Source organism: Phallusia mammillata, chromosome 5 (genome assembly GCF_965637545.1).
Source record: "Phallusia mammillata chromosome 5, kaPhaMamm4.hap1.1, whole genome shotgun sequence".
Classification (NCBI taxonomy): Eukaryota; Metazoa; Chordata; class Ascidiacea; order Phlebobranchia; family Ascidiidae; genus Phallusia; species Phallusia mammillata.
The window spans coordinates 22,619,778-22,635,875 of NC_137256.1; the positions used below are offsets into that span (position 1 = coordinate 22,619,778).

Here is a 16,098-nt window from a genome sequence, read left to right on the forward strand (position 1 = left end):
CCTAAACTGGATTTCAATTAACGATTATATAATCATGATGAAAGATGTGGCTGAAGAAAGTTACGATCAAGCATACTTTATTCGTCGAAGAACACATCGAATAAATCATTAACAAAAGATTTGCGTTGTGCGCATGAAACTATAAAACTGTCGCGTATGATTACAAACTTGCTTTATTTGCCTACAGAAGCCTTTCTCTGTCCGGGGTAGAACCGTTGTGCTAGACAAAACAACCGTGACCAACCTTGTCAAGCATACGCAAAAATAGGGAACTCTACACCCGTCAGGGCCAACTGACATTCAAGGCAAAGAAACAAAATAGTTAGTAGTCTAGAAACAATTTATCCAGATTGGAATGAATTTTGCGCAAGAAGCCCAAAGCAACGTAGACGTGGAATCTTTGCGATATTTTTACGCAGATGTAACAAGACAGCAGGTTGGTTTAATTTTAAACCGTTTTAAATAAATCATAACACTGAAATAGCGTATATGAATGCTACTTAAAAGACGACTGTAACGCGTCTAGCCTAGGTTTAAAGCAAGGACTATTTCTTGAATGTTGCCAACTTTTGGTGGGGTGGGTTTGGTGGGCGGAACCAGTTAAATGTCTTCTGATTGGTCAAATCTATTTGTATTGACCCAAATCGTTTCTTACACTACTGCAGCGTGTAGCCTATGTGAAATGTAAGAACAATTGTAGGTATTTCATTGACATTAGGGCAGAAAATATATAAACTGTTTCCAATAGTTACCACACAAGGAAAGAGTTTTTTTTTGTTTGCGGCTGGTTTACATCGACTTGTATAAATAGAAAAACAAAGAGCTGTAAATAGACAATTGACGTAATGCTTCCTCTCAAAGTACACTATAGTTACTCCTCGCTTGTAAAGTTATCGTTTCAAGCCACAAGACAAAGCCCATGGCTCAAATCATAACACAACCCGATGTTATTATTTGCGTAATGCACATTAGGGGTCGGTAACTGTTTCGTGCTATGTACGAAGGCTACTGTTTTAGGTCGAATATGATGTTATACAGACTGTACTTAAGAAGTATAATGAGTGTTAGGGCAATTTTTTAACAGTTTATCAGTCCACATGACGCTAACTTTGTGACATGAAGTTGGTTTGTCGCAATATTTACACAGTTTATCAAGATGGCCAAGTATTTAGCTCAACCGCCCTGTGTTGCCTAAGTCACCTATAACTGCCTAAGCCAGTGGTTCCCAACCTTTCGTGGACCATGGCCCCCGTAAAGTAACTTTTTGGCCTCATGGCCCCCTTCAAGTTACCATGTAGGACCTGTGGCCCCCTTAAAATGTAGATAGCAATCTCGCGTTGGAATGCGGTATTAATTTTGGCCTTAAACAGGTCTAATAGAGTAAATGAGCGTGATAAACCTCACTACAAACAAATAGTATGTGAAATAGTCGATTAAATTCGAGAATAAGGTTACAGTGAAAATGACTTTTAGTGGGTGTTTCTTGTGAATCTACGCCTGTGCCCCCCCGCGCCGGACCACTCGGCCAAGTACCGTCCCCGTTTTCACACAATTTGCTCTGAAATATTCGCAAATGCTCAATGCGCCATCCATCGGTATTTAGCAAACTTTGTCTTGAATAAGTTCTTACGTTATAAGAATTTTTAAATAATGTATTACCTTCGGTCGGTGCATGCCAACCTAATATGTCCTATGACCCATATGAACGGAAAGAATAGGCTAAACCAGGGGTGGCCAACCGGTCAAAGCTTTAAGAGCCATATTTTTTATTGTGTTACCACAAAGAGCCACATTATACACATAAGCACATATGTTTAATGCCTCGTCCCTTCCTCGCACACACAGAGACCTGTGCTTAGCCAGATTTATTCTAAATGTCGCACACCAACAGAATAATGACACAATTTTTTTTGACGTGTATAGAGTATAGACCACGGGTCAGTCATTTTCAACAATAAATGATTTGCACTGTCTGACACACACAAACTCTCATTTCAACGAATCCAACAAACAAAAACATATGAATTAAAACCCCCTTTTTTCTCATTCTATAAATAACGTGCGGTGAGTATCGTGTCTGGTGAATTGCTAAAAACTTTTTTCACTGCCATTTTGAAGGCTAACTTGACAAAAATTGTTTACTCAAAAGATTTTCCCTGCTGAAAAACTTTGCGGTATTTCCATCTAACGCGCATGCGCCCCAAACTAGGCGCCGAGTTTCACAAAAATGCAAAGTGGCGAAACTAAATTCATTGCGACGTCATTTATGCATTCACCACCAACAATCGCAATTCAAACCCAAGACAAACTGCCGATAAAATATAACGTTCGTTATAACCCGAAAAACAACGGATTGAAGCATTAAATTTACTTTGGAACACATTTGTTGTAAATATTGCCGTTGCTTTGTGTCTCATTCGCATACGCAATAATGAGCAACCATTCATTGTTCAACAATTGAATATATGCCATCATAATCAAGCCATTTGCCACATAAGGTTGTAGTTTTAAGGTAAGGTTACCGTTTGTGGCCATACCGATAATGGTTTGTTCAAAAGCAAAATTGTTAAAGCTTTACTTCAAATTTAACTATTTTTGTACCAGATTGCCACATACTAACCAAAATATACACAGTGACCCCGAACTTCGACAACGACGTAAGAGCCGCATAAAACCAGGCGAAGAGCCGCATGCGGCTCGCGAGCCGCGGGTTGGCCACCCATGGGCTAAACAATGTTAGATTTACCATAAGCTGATATACTGTGTTGTTTAGGCAGAAGATATACTAACACGCTACAAAGGCACCCCTGACCATTTTCTTCTGCGATGGAGCAGCAGTCACGATAAGATTGCGATATCCTGCGTGTACGTAAAGATTATAGGCTTAATTTCAAATAACAAATTACCGACAATTCTACACCGGTAAAATATTAAAATTAAACTTTGTATCGTAAATATTTCAATAGTGTTTTTGTGTTAAGAAACAAACGTGCTAATGTATTGGTATAAAAACGTTTTGAGTTAGACAATTGATCCTTAAGTCATTCTTAAATGAAGTGAAAAACAACATTGAACTTTTCCGTTGTATCGCTTTTACGCACTCCATTCGGGCCTTTCTCTCACCTTTTTTCTGCTATACATGCTGCTTGGTTTTAAGCCTAATTTGAGAACATAAGGATTGTATCGAAACGTCATCTTTTTTACAAATATATGTAGCTTGTTTTGTTTCTTGTCAAAAAAGTTTTTATACTGCAAAATATCTAAAAAAGCCGAACTGTTAGATAGAATAAAAACACGGACTTAGATTCAAAAACAACTGTTTGTTTTTGTGTGTTTCGGCAGAATGAACGAAGGAAAAATCGGTCATGCTCTAGTGTTTCGTTCTGCTGCTGGCCGTTACTTTTTGGAGGATAAAGTGAGGTTCGACACCCTGGATGACTTGGTGAACTATTACAGCATTTCCGAAATACCAAACGTGCCACGAAGGAACCTCTGTGTCCGGCTCAGGTAAAAAAGCAGATCAGAAAGCTTTTTCACGGTGTATGAATATGGGATATTCCCGAATCCCTGATTTAAGTGTTGTAGAATCTAAGCTTGTTGAACCATACATAGTTCCTTGGACGATTGTGACAAGTGCTGTGAGGTAATAACACCAAAAATAACATGTGGCTTCAAATTAATGTCAGTTTTAAATCGATTTTAGTAACGCATACTTTATCTAAGTCAGCTGTTAAACAATGGCGGGTATAAAATTAAGTTCCTGAAAAACGTAAAGGCATTCGCCCTTAGGGATTTTATCATATAGCCTATATATATTCGCCCATACATGATCATAGATTAAAATACTGATAGGGCTGAAAGGCGAAATATATACGTATATAGACCATAAAATCTTAAAGACGACTGACTCATTGTTTCTCATGAACTGAAATAGAAATAAGGTTCATTATCTTCATCCACCAAACAACGAGCTGGGAGATTATACCCTAGTATTAAGTTTAAAATACGCTGGTTTTGTTTAACACAGATTTCCAGTGACGAAGTTTCGTCGACCAGCTCCGTGCCCTTGGCAGGTCCACCATGTTCAGTACGAAATATTAACAGACCCACAGTATGCATGGCCCGGAGAGCACATACCGAAGTTACGAGCAAGTTATAATACAGCAGCTAACCGAACAACTATCCATCAGTGGTAATGATATAGATTATAGTGCCTTTGAGCCAGCGTTCGGTAACCACCTGGTCGTGGCCGGTTAAAGGGTTTTGTTTTCCGGGCTATACACAACACGAATGCGTACTGTGTTATTGCTCATACTATCACCCCTAGGCGGGAGCGCTTTATTGCGCAAAATCACTACATACCTTGCACTAAATCAGAGATAGGTGACTGAGGAGTTGTAATAAATTTCGATGAGTTGTAAAAAACAATAACAAAGTTCTTGTTATTTATTTGATGCCTGATCGTCAAAATGTAAACCGACTTAAATAGGTCAATATAAAAAAAAACTTCCCTCTCTTAGTTTTTTTTGCAAGAAATAATTAACTACCCTTAAATGTTGCACAGCCAAAAGCCAGTGATAAAACGTTTCACTCGGGGCCCTTGCAACGACGTGACGTCACCTCTGACGCCACCGACAACTCCACCAAGAGAGGGTATTGTCTGTGAAGAAACCAGTCCTAAACTAGTGCTACAAGAAGAAGATCTGGCAGAAGACCGCTATATATCAATGCATTCGATAAGACAACAAAACGGCTGTGCAGAAGCCCCACCAATACCGAGGCGCAAAACATTACCTACCTAGCTGGTACTTTTTCTAACGTTTGTAGGTTTCTTTTTAGTTGTTACCTTTGTGCTACCAGTTCAAATTGTGTTTATGAAATCGTGATAACGTGTGTATAGTCTGTAACATGGAGATACGAAGACATATTTTCGTGTACATGTTAGCCCTGCATCACCTTAACTGCCAGTATCATGTCAAATATTTCACACTTCTTTCAGTAAAGATTCAACCAAACAAATGTAACTCTAAACAGAATAATAAACGGATTAAAAACTGTCCCTCAAATGCGCCTCGAAAACATCGAGTTTTTGACTTTATAGAACGCAATAATAACATAAAACATACGTTCCATATGGCAGTGGTCGGCAACTACTGGTCCGCGGCCCGGTGCCGGTCCGTGAGGAGTTTGTTACCGGGCCGCATAAAACTTGCTCAAGGTTCACTTTGAATCAAAGTTGTAATAATTGTCATTAGTTTTCAGTACTGATTATTATTTGTGGGTTTTAAAGGCCGGTCCGTAATATAAAATTTTAGTTTCAAACCGGTCCGCAGTGCAAAAACGGTTGCCGACCCCTGCCATATGGCATTTTGAACAAAGGAAAGGCCCAATTTGGCCCGCGGCTCCGTCCTGTACCCCCCTCGCCTATAGCGTTTGGTGTAAGGAACGATATTGGCAAATTATGCATTTTTTATTTCGCCTTTGTTTGGATTCTTTGACGTTCAACTCGTGTTTTTTGGCATATTTTGGTCATGAAATAATTACAATTTCTTTAAATTCTCATATTTGATAAATGGGCATTTGAAAGATCGAAGAGATTTGTATTTTGTTTGTTAGTAGGCTACATTGTTATGTAGTATTTTTTGAACGTTTTTTTTTTCTGAAGCTGTTTGAAAAAAAATGTTGCCAAATGTTTTTATCATCGCACTTAACTGTACGATTTCTCTTTTTACATTGTTTTGTGTGCGTGATTTTGTATTTGAGACTTTCGTCCAATAGAGAGTAGCTCTGATCAACAAGAGATGTAAGCGGGACAGAATTCGGAGCCCAAACCGGAAACTACAAGCCCAAAACCCGACCCAGATTAAAAAAAATAGGCCCAAATGTTGGTAAAAATGCGACACAAATGAGCCCGAGTATGAAGTCTGTTTTATTTCAACTGAAGTCCGAACCCAGTCGTGTTTACTCACAATGCGCCAATCTCACTCTCTGGTGAGCCCCAATCACAAAACAGTTTATAACACGGAGTAGCTGCAGCGCGTTCAGTCGTTATCCACCAATTGTGCCATCCACTGTTTTGCGTCCTACAACGTTGCGCAGCTATTTCCGTCTTGGTGCTGTTGTGTGGCTATGATTTCTTTCACCAAGCGAAATGAACTGAACTCATTCCAACCGAAAAGTCCGGCTAGCTAGACTTTCGTAAAACAAAGAACCACGACACGTACAACGTAACAAGATCACATTGAAAGAGCTATGGCTGTACTATTCTAATTAGGTAATTCTACAACGACAAAAATGTATTTGTTTTTAATTTAGTAATACTCCGCGTTTCAAGCTATAGTTTCACACAAGAATACCATGATCGTAATACGACAAATAACCAAAGTTTTGAACGAGCAGGTGAAATTACAGATATTTTTTCAAGGTTTCAAAAATAGGCATATTGTGTGTTTTGTTTTTCCCACTCTTTGGTTCAAGACACTAAAATAATGTTAGGAATCCAAATAAAGTCAATGTTGCGAATTTGAAAAACGGCAAAAGTTTAATAGCGAAACATGTAATCAGTTTCAGCATATAGAGCGCTTAATTGATACACCATGGCCCCTTAATTACTCCAACAGGCATTTCCGTTTTCCAATCATCTACGGAAAGGAAACAGACGCTCAAAGTGACTTTAGACGATGTTTAAAGCATATGCGCAGATTCTTCACCCATGCAACATTTCAACATAGATCTTTTAAACTGCCATTGCAAAGCAATATAGTTTGCTACCATGCACTTAACTTTGGCAAATTCAAAACATATAATTTGCAACCAGAAATTTAGGGCTTTACTAGCACTTATTGGACACATGAATAGAAAGCACCATGTTTGTCAGTACAGTCATGAAATTGGAACAGAATAACTTACACTGTTGGGTGTCTACAGAATATGCTGGGTCAATTCAGGATGGCAATTTGGCATAGTAAAAAAACAAATTCTATATCAAACAAACAAACCTATTTGCTGACATTATAATAGAGATTTATTTTGCTTGAAGAAACAAGTTTTTAGTACTTTTCACTGTGTTTGGCACCAAAACGTGTTTAGAAAACTGCAATAAAATTATCCCCTTAAGTTTAGGAGACACTATGGCTAATTTAAATAAATTAAACCTTTTTTAATCATGATTAGTTCCTTGTCATAAAGGTGTTCTTGTAGAATTTGTTCATTTGTTCAAGGAAAATAAATGTGAGAACAGTGTGCGGACCAAGACGGAAATAGTATGGTGTAAAACCCTTCCACAAACTAAAAATGCCCTCATTGCGAATCACTTTTCCCAAGACATCCTGCAGAAAATAATAAAAATTAAATGAAAGTAATTTGTTCACAAAAATCTATGGACATATTTTTTTTTTTTTTTTGAAAATTAAGTCATCAAGAAAAACAAAAAGTACTACTGTTAACTTTCAAAACAAGAAAATAATTAATTTTTGAACTGCAGTATTGCGCCGTTATCCTTTACGCACAGACTTTGTTACTTACAAAAGCTCCTTTGTATTCTGGCTTGCCATCCACTATTTTCATGTTCTGTATTCTGCAAACAAGGTTATTATACAAGACATACATGAAACTGTGTATGCCAAGATATTACTTTAGTCAAAAATGCACACATAACGTACCTGGTTTTGGCAATATCAACCGGCATAGAGGCAGCAGTCGTAATTAGACCGCTAATCATACTTGCAACAAAATGACAAAATATATCATCTTTAAAATAATCTGAAACAAAATAAAAAGACTTAATTATGTTAGCACTGCTTTATTAAAATGGTTTGTAAACAAATATTATCATCTCAAATGACCATAATGATTTGACTTTCAATACTAACCAGTAGATAAAAGCTGTTGTTTTGCTTGGGAATAAGAAGCAAGTTGAGCTGCATTAACAACAATAGCACGGCCGATAGTTGGTAAACAACCCTTAAAAAACAATAGTTTTGTACAAATTACAGTATGCCAGGCCCATATATATATATATGAGTTCGTCGTCATCGCTGGTCTGCATAGATGCTTCAGGGTTGATCCCAGTTATACATTTATGTTTATCTTAACTAGTACAATTTACTTTTATGTTCAATTTTATTTAGTACAATTTACTTTTATGTTCAATTTTATTTACCCTCCATAATGTAAACAGTCCTTCCTCTTTTATCATACGTGACAATGCATTAAAAACACTTGTGTAGCCTCTGCGTTGCTCAGGGGGTAACCTTCCATCCGCAGTCATTCTGATAAGTGAAATCTCTGCTGGGGTTCCAACGAAGGCTCCACATGCCCCTGCTGTCATACCTGCAACCAATTTGAGTTGAGTTTATTTTGCTGGACGAAACAAGTTACAGTAACACAATGGTGCTATAATATTCACCTTGCCGAAATAGCTGTGCAATGTTAATACAATATAAAGCACAACAAAATTCAAGGACACAATTGGTGGAAAGTTGGTAAACGCACTGTAGCTATCATTACTACAAAGCATTATGTGGCATGTACATTGGAGGGTCAGATTGGCGTGTTAGCACATCAAGACTAAGGGGAAACGTTGGTGTAACCAGTCAAGTTGGCATCTAATCTGACCACCTGTGTTAGGGAAAGAGGGAGGGGTTCCACAGAAATTTCAGTTTTAGGCAGTAAACAATACTGACCAACTAACATTCTCCAGGTTTTTACTGATAATTTCATGGAGTATTTTAACAGATGAGGAGGTACAGTTTGGGATTTAGGATGCAATTACAGTGATTTGTTTGTAACACAGATTGCCACTTACCGAGGCCGGCTTTTTTGAAAAACCCTGGTGGTGTTCCATCAGGTGATGAAAACGCATCAATCAAATATGTGTAAACTCCCAGTCTTGTTGTTGTGTATGTTGCTTGTCTAAGTAGACCAGCTGACAATCTGAAAGTTATATCGAAAACATTCAAAGTTAATATGTCCATCCTCATAAAAGTGTGAAATTTTGTTCAGTAAGTCTCACTATCGAACTGTTCTCTCTTAAGCATGTTTCAAATGTTATTTCGACACTACTATATGCAACTAATAGAGCAAAACATAAACATAATGCTTTTCAAAGAGTATGAGGGGTACAATATTAAACAACCTTTAGTTGTATGATTTTGACAATTATTACCATGGTGTGATTACCCATTATAAATTCCAACAATTCCTTCACTCTTGAGAATTTTGGTAACCGCATCCCAGCTGTTTTTGTACATTTTTTGTTGACCACCTTCTCCACTTAATTGAAGTCGATTTTTCACAAGATCAAGTGGCTGAACGAACAACGTGGCACCCATTCTGTAAAAAAAATCATCATGTAAAGTGTACATTTAAAGGTAGAATGTTGCATCTTAATAGAGTTTACTTACCCTGCAGACCCACCAAACAAAAATTTCACACCAGTCGGAATTACTTGCTGTTGCTTAGACATGATCAAAAATTCAAAAACTTAACCAGTATAAGATGAAGGTTTGTAGGATTGTATACTTGGGAAAGAAAAGATTTTTCATAAGTTCAATGTAAATTGTAAACACATCAAGTCAGTAATCGATAAGCTGCATTCGATCGCTACACTAGTCAATTCGACTTATCACTTGACTCTTATCACCACTTATGAGATCTTATTGGTCGAACAGTGTGCACTGTCTGCAGCTTATCAATGTGCATTGATTTGCAAAAATCCTATGCACTCATGCCTTAGCACAGCGAGCCCTATAACTTTTACAAAATATTATGACCTTGAATGAATCCGGTTTAACTGACCTTAGGTCTTACTTTTATTGGAGGCAATTGATTGTTTTTTACCAATATGTCGCCTACACCTATAAAACAAGTTTGCATAAGCTTTTTTATCATGGTGTCGGAACTAATTATACTTTTTATCATCAGTCAATACTAGCTTTATTGCACTTCACGTTTTACTACTATTGACACAAAACGTTACGTTCTTACACGAGAGTATAGAGTAAATAAAACATACGTTTTCCGTACTGCCTGCAAGCTTCAAACACATGCTGGGTAACCAATAAACAAAAACTAACAAAAAGTTTTATATATCAACCGAAAAATATGTTATGCGTTGATCAACCCGCAAAGTGAAAAATATCAACAAAACAATTTTGCACACAAGCCGCAACTTTATCTGTGTACTTTGCAAACTATGTTTTCGGCTAGAAAAACAATTGCCGACTTCTTTGCACAACTACATGTCTAAAAAATCTTTGATGATATGCATGACTGATTTTTTTTCGCTACAGCGATTTTGCGATCCTGCATTTATTGAGTTAAGTTAAGTTGAGTTTGTTGTTTGGTGAGCGAAAACCTATATCTACTTTGTTTGCACTCAATTGTACTTTCTTTCCTGTTAACTTGAACTTGAACTTGCCAAAATGGGCAGTTTTCAAGGCAAAACGTATGACACGAAAGAAGAAGCCGAGGAATTTATCAAGGAGGCAATATCAACACACACTGTCGTTATATTTTCGAAAGTAACATGCCCCTATTGTATTCAAGCTAAACGTGCACTTAACTCTAATGGCATTAAGTACCATGTGGTATCACTAACAGGACGACCCGATCAAGGCGTAATACAAGATGTTCTTTTAAACATGACGGGTGCTAGAACTGTCCCAAGAGTTTTTATTCACCAAAAATGCATTGGAGGTGGGAATGAAACGTCTGCTTTAAATAAACAAAACAAACTAAAGGAACTGGTTTCGGAAAAGCCTGAGAACGGCCAACTAGATCTGCCTGCATAACTCATCTTTTGAGACAACCAAGTTTTGTTTTTAAATAATTTTATGTGCAAAAACACAGTATAAAGTAACTTAATTTACATCAGTATTAGTGTTGTTTTTGTTTTGCATTTGCTACCTTCATCTTCAAATCTTTTGGTTTTGCATTAAATTTTGTTTTGCAGGGTTTTGATATTGAGTTACTTACGAACAATTGTCCAAGCAGTTACTGCACCTTAACAAAAACACTTTTATGTTGTTTTGTTTCAATTCTGATTTTAAACATAAAAATGGTAAAACACATTTTAATAATGACAAAATCATGTTTTAACAAGCAATCAAATATTGGTACATACTAATTATTTTGTCTATTATTGTACTTAATATGTACACTTTCTGTTTTATATTCTCTTCTATTTTCTGGTTGTCATTATTTTAGGCACACCAACAAAAAATCATTTTTGTGAAAATATGCAATTTTGATTTTAATTGTTTCATTTTTTGTGTGAACTACATTGTACTTAAATTTTTATGGTCCTGGCAATAGCCACATTATATTTTATTCACCAAATACTTTTTACATTTGAAAGCAGGTTTAGCAGAATTATGTCTAATCCATTTGATAACAGTCCTGCTGCTCCGTCTGCACACACAGCAAACTGGAATAAAAGAAATGCCTCTACTTCAGGGGGAATGGCTGGTGTGGGACGAGCTGGTTTTATCCGTGATCCATCTGGGCTACTGATGTCCACAATTCGGATACTTTCTCACAGCGAAGATGATCATCAGAGAGAGTTAGAGAAGGAAAAACTTGAGGAGGCATTTACCGAAAATGATGAAAAGCTTGATGAGCTCGTTGCCGATAATTATGAGGAGCTTGCAGTTTCGATCAAGCAGTTTGGAAAGATCGGTGATCGCATTTCTGAATCCAGGAAAAGAATAAAAAAAGTGAAAGATGATTTGCAACAGTGTAAGTCACTAATGTACTGTAGACAGGATGAACTGCGAAAACTGTGGATTGAAGGAGTTGAACATAAAAAGGTTTTGTATTTGCTTGATCAAATAGAGCGTGTCAAGCAGGCTCCCCAAAAGATCGAAGGTTTTCTCGGCAAGAAGTTTTACCTACATGCTACCGAGCTTCTCACCCAAACTCTGACATCTTTGGATGGTGAACTCATGCAAGTGGAAGCACTTCATGATATTAGGAATGAACTGCTCGGGAAAAAACTTCAAATGCATGAAACACTTATCAGCGAGCTGCACAAACAGGTCTACATCAACAGTGTCAACAACCCTGGCAAGAAAAAGATTGCTTCTACAAATAAACCTGCCAAACTGGAAAGGAAAGATTCCATTGAGGAAGAAGGAAAGATTGGAAAGTTCAGCAAAGGAGTCACTGAATTGGAAGATCTTGATTCAAACCCAAATGATGACCCATTTCAGCTGATGACCGTTTTGGTGGAGTCCATATCTTGTCTCAAGAAACTTCCAGAAATGGTTGAGGCCAACAAAGCAAGAATGGATAGGCACATTAACACACTGGTCACACACACCACAGTGGAAATAACTGACATGGCATTCCAAGATGAGCAAAAGAGTGACGACAACCCTAAACGCTTGCTAGAGTTGCTCAAGTTACTTTTCAAGAAGTTCCATTGTGTGGTAAATGCTCATTACCACATACTATCATGTATACGCAAAGTAATTGCCAAAACCCACACTGAAGTGCAGGTTTATGAAATTGAGGATGTATGGGCGAAAATTCAGTCAGTACTGCACATCCTACTTCATGAATATTTGGATGCTGACAATGTTTCTGCTGCATCACAGCAGTTGGGTTTCTCTGAGTCAGGAAGCCTTTCTTCGCACTTCACAAGAAAAAGAGTTAGCCGACCAAGAGTCGCAAAGCTGTTCCGATTTGATGGTTCTTCTCACGCCATATCGATGAACACCTATCTCAGGGAACAGAGGGCACAAAGACGAACTAACTCACTTAGTGGACCCACTTCTCCACTAATGGACCATGTCTTGTCTAATCAGAAAGTTTGCAAGCCTAACCCCAGGAACATCACTACAATTTTTGGACCACTGAAAAAGTTTATCACTGAAATTGAGCTTTCACTTGATTACCCAGAAGGCAGAAAGTGCTCACTACATGAGTACATCACTGACTACGTCCAGGATGTATTCATCAGGCAAATTCAATATGAGTTAAAGAAGGACTTTGATGCTGCTTTAAAAGTAACCGAACCACTGAAAGTCTTGGCGGATGCAAGCATGCAGAAAAATATTGCTAAAGGCAAAAGCTTGCTTCAAAGTGCAGTTGTTGCAGACCAGTGTATGTGGTTCCTGTTCGATCTAACAACCAGCCTAGATACATACCATGACCATTTCCTTACCATGGCGTGTTCCTTGATTCAAGAATACAAGGAAATGTCCATACAGTCATACCGAGGAGTTGTACAACCTGAATCTGAAGATCAAAGAATTGTCAGTGCCTCTTGGGTCCGTGAAACCGACGTAAATGAGGCAATAAGAAGACTTGACAATTGGAAGGCTTTGTCAAGTTCAAGCCAACCAACAGCAGCACAACTGAAGGATGCATATATGGAAGAGGCCCACTTTTTTATGGATAGGCAAGGCTCAGAGGCCCTTGGAAGAAATTCACTTGTTGAAGACCCAACTAGTTTGAAAGATATTGCTTGCTTACATGAAAGTCTTGAGTGGTATTCTGGGCAACTGAAGATGTTTATTGAAAAGATAACAACCTATGCCCCAATGGATACTCTTAACATGCTCAAGAGCCTGCAACAAGATTATGTTCGGATGGCAGAAATTTGCCTACTTTGTCTACACATCGAACTAAGGCTTTGCTGTTTTTACCATCTTACACCTATGGTGATGAACAGTAATTATGACATTCGTGGCCTTGAAAGCATGGAACACGACTTCCAAATCACTAAACTTGTGAAAGATTTGCAGGCAGCTGAAGAAAATCTCAGTTCATCGTTACAGACATCTAAGTACAGGTACATATTTGATGGACTTGGGCACCAGATTGCAGCTATTATAATCGGCGGAGCAAAACACATCAAGCGTATTTCCTCAGCAGGGATCAAGAAAATGTGCCGAAACATATTTACCTTGCAGCAATGCCTAACTAACTTCACTTTGTCACGAGAGTCGCATCTTGATATGGCACGCCAGTTCTATGAGATGCTGTATCTCATGCCAGATGATCTACAAGTCCAGGTGGTGGAACAAGGGGTGCGTTACTGTGAAGAAGACTACATGGAAGCCTTGAATCTACTGCATAGGAGCAAGCCGGGTTCGGGGACTGATAGTGTACAGATGTCGAGAGCACAAAAGCTTCGTGGTATCGTTCGTGAGCAAACATACAAACGGGAATTTGCAGAACAGATGAAACAAAATGCGGCTGAGTAATAACTGTTTAGCTATGTAAGCTTTGAATTGTTAATGGCATAAAACATGTACATTTGTATTCAAGAGCGTCTTGCTGGTGCCTGTAATACTATAAAATTTGCTCAAAAATCAGTTTCAAATATACCTTGGTCTATTTCTGATGATTTTTATAGTCTTGTTGTGGTATTCCATATTTCAACACCGTATTATCGTGCAATATATGATTAAATGCTTTGTGATTTACACATTAACAATGTTTTTGTGTCATCTGTTTCCAGAATAGACTTTAAAAACAGCAATACTGGGTTTCCACATCCATAAGACTTGATATTTATTTGCATTATCAGTTTTTCATGGAATATGACATGTAAATTAACACGATTAGCCACAGTGCAAAACAGTCGTGCTGTTTCTTTGTTGTCATACAACTCAATACATGCACACAATAATGTTGTTGTAGTACCTGCTAAAGGCAACTTAATCCACCAACAAGTGTTTAATGTGACTTATCCTTGTTGCAATCAATCACAAAATCTTTTCATGTATTTTGCACAAGTTAAATTAAAAAGTAACAAAAAAATCATGTTGATTTTCATAACACGCAACGAGATGCACCAGCAGAACGAAGCATAGAAAATTGTCTATGGCTTGCAATTGAAACGGAGGGAATTAGGTGCATAAGCCATAAAACCAACATAAACAGGACAAAACAATCAAATAACAAGTTTCTCAAAATTAGCCTAATTTTTTTTCACAGACCATTTTGTTACCAGCCATACTGTTGCATAAGCATTAGGTCAGGGGCGGGCAACCTTTGTTACTGTGAGGTCCAATTATAAATGTCAAAATTGGATCGCGGGCCGCACCTGTGTATAACACAAAGTGGTTTTGCTTTGTTGCTTACCCAATCTGCTTAACTACAAGTGTAATTGGTATTTGATTCTAGCCACATTTTGCCAGGTCACAAAAAACTAGCATCAGGCGCATTAATCGGCTCAAAAATATGTAATAATTGGACTCGTTTGCCATTAATTTTGAAATCCAAGCGTCTCTGCGGGCCGCACAACCATCACTAAAGACAGGTTGCCCACCCCTGCATTAGGCTCTGTAAATTTAAGTATCATTCCTTAAGGTAAACTTCTTAATTTCCCACATGCATAATTCTGTTAGAAGCACCAGATACAAAGTTATTTTAGGCAAACCTGTAACATATCACAAGTGTGGCTCATAAAGCAACATTACAACACAGTAAGATATGAAATGAACATAGCATGTATATGCTTTCAGTAGAATAACTAAACATTGCACAGAAAGAATGACATGTAAATTCACATCATGGGACAATGCTATATCACAGCATTGCTTATCAACTAACACTTATGTTGGTACATAATATCTAACAAGGTACCGACATTTTTTCTTTTTTAGTGAACTTTGTGAAACACTGTAAGACAACTAGGTTGAAAAACTTTACTATAATGCTTAAGGGTTTCGGACATATTTCCAGGGGGTGCAATATGAGTAAATAATTTGGGTTGTGAAATATTGCCTATTTCCAAAAAGTACAGAATAGGTGCCAAAATTGGTTGGTAATTTCGAAAGGGGGCTGACCAATAAAATAATAGGAATCCCTGATCTAAATCAAGACACTAATGCATCCAAATCTGTCAACAGAATCAAAATTATGGTGCACAATTCACAAGCATTATCCTGTGGTAGACACTGGCTTTCAAAGGCCAAGGTGCTAATTCCTTATGAACCCCAGCATTGCAACATTTTGGAATGGAATTCATCTGATTGAGTTTTTAAGTTGATTTCTTAGTGTTTTTCTGTCTGCTTCTGATTGGAATAGATCGTCCTAATAAAAATAAAAAATTAGATATTTATCGATCTTAGGCATTTAAAC

At 37.6% G+C, this 16,098-nt stretch overlaps 3 protein-coding genes across 3 annotated transcripts in view; 1 reads left to right on the forward strand and 2 right to left on the reverse strand.

Moving 5' to 3' along the window:
* Positions 1-6,291: 6,291 nt before the first annotated feature.
* On the reverse strand, positions 6,292-9,543 carry LOC145227796 (mitochondrial 2-oxoglutarate/malate carrier protein-like). The gene is made up of 8 exons (XM_080092705.1): positions 9,405-9,543; positions 9,181-9,333; positions 8,807-8,934; positions 8,162-8,331; positions 7,872-7,962; positions 7,662-7,761; positions 7,525-7,576; positions 6,292-7,328 (listed from the first exon to the last, which is right to left on the reverse strand). Exons 1-8 carry the CDS (start codon positions 9,464-9,466, stop codon positions 7,170-7,172), a joined length of 915 nt encoding a protein of 304 aa, XP_079948831.1. The 5' UTR covers positions 9,467-9,543; the 3' UTR covers positions 6,292-7,169.
* A 1,246-nt stretch (positions 9,544-10,789) lies between these two features.
* On the forward strand, positions 10,790-14,437 carry LOC145227792 (exocyst complex component 4-like). Its single transcript, XM_080092702.1, has one exon. It carries the CDS (start codon positions 11,301-11,303, stop codon positions 14,211-14,213), a length of 2,913 nt encoding a protein of 970 aa, XP_079948828.1. The 5' UTR covers positions 10,790-11,300; the 3' UTR covers positions 14,214-14,437.
* Positions 14,438-14,717: 280 nt separating this feature from the next.
* The window catches only part of LOC145227791 (bridge-like lipid transfer protein family member 3B), a gene marked incomplete in the record, with an annotated part of 23,171 nt that continues 21,790 nt past the window's right edge, over positions 14,718-16,098 (reverse strand). Inside the window, 1 exon segment of the mRNA XM_080092700.1 lies at positions 14,718-16,050. Coding sequence (XP_079948826.1) covers positions 15,982-16,050 — 69 coding nt within the window.

What these genes read in the sequence shown, in the direction of transcription:
- LOC145227796 (XM_080092705.1), bottom strand. Translation starts at nt 9,466, where the DNA reads ATGTCTAAGCAACAGCAAGTAATTCCGACTGGTGTGAAATTTTTGTTT. An exon ending in ATTGTTGGAATTTATAATGG is followed by an intron (nt 8,935 to 9,180) that starts GTAATCACACCA and finishes TATAACTTTCAG; the next exon opens with ATTGTCAGCTGGTCTACTTA. An exon ending in GTTGATATTGCCAAAACCAG is followed by an intron (nt 7,577 to 7,661) that starts GTACGTTATGTG and finishes CCTTGTTTGCAG; the next exon opens with AATACAGAACATGAAAATAG.
- LOC145227792 (XM_080092702.1), top strand. Translation starts at nt 11,301, where the DNA reads ATGGTCCTGGCAATAGCCACATTATATTTTATTCACCAAATACTTTTT.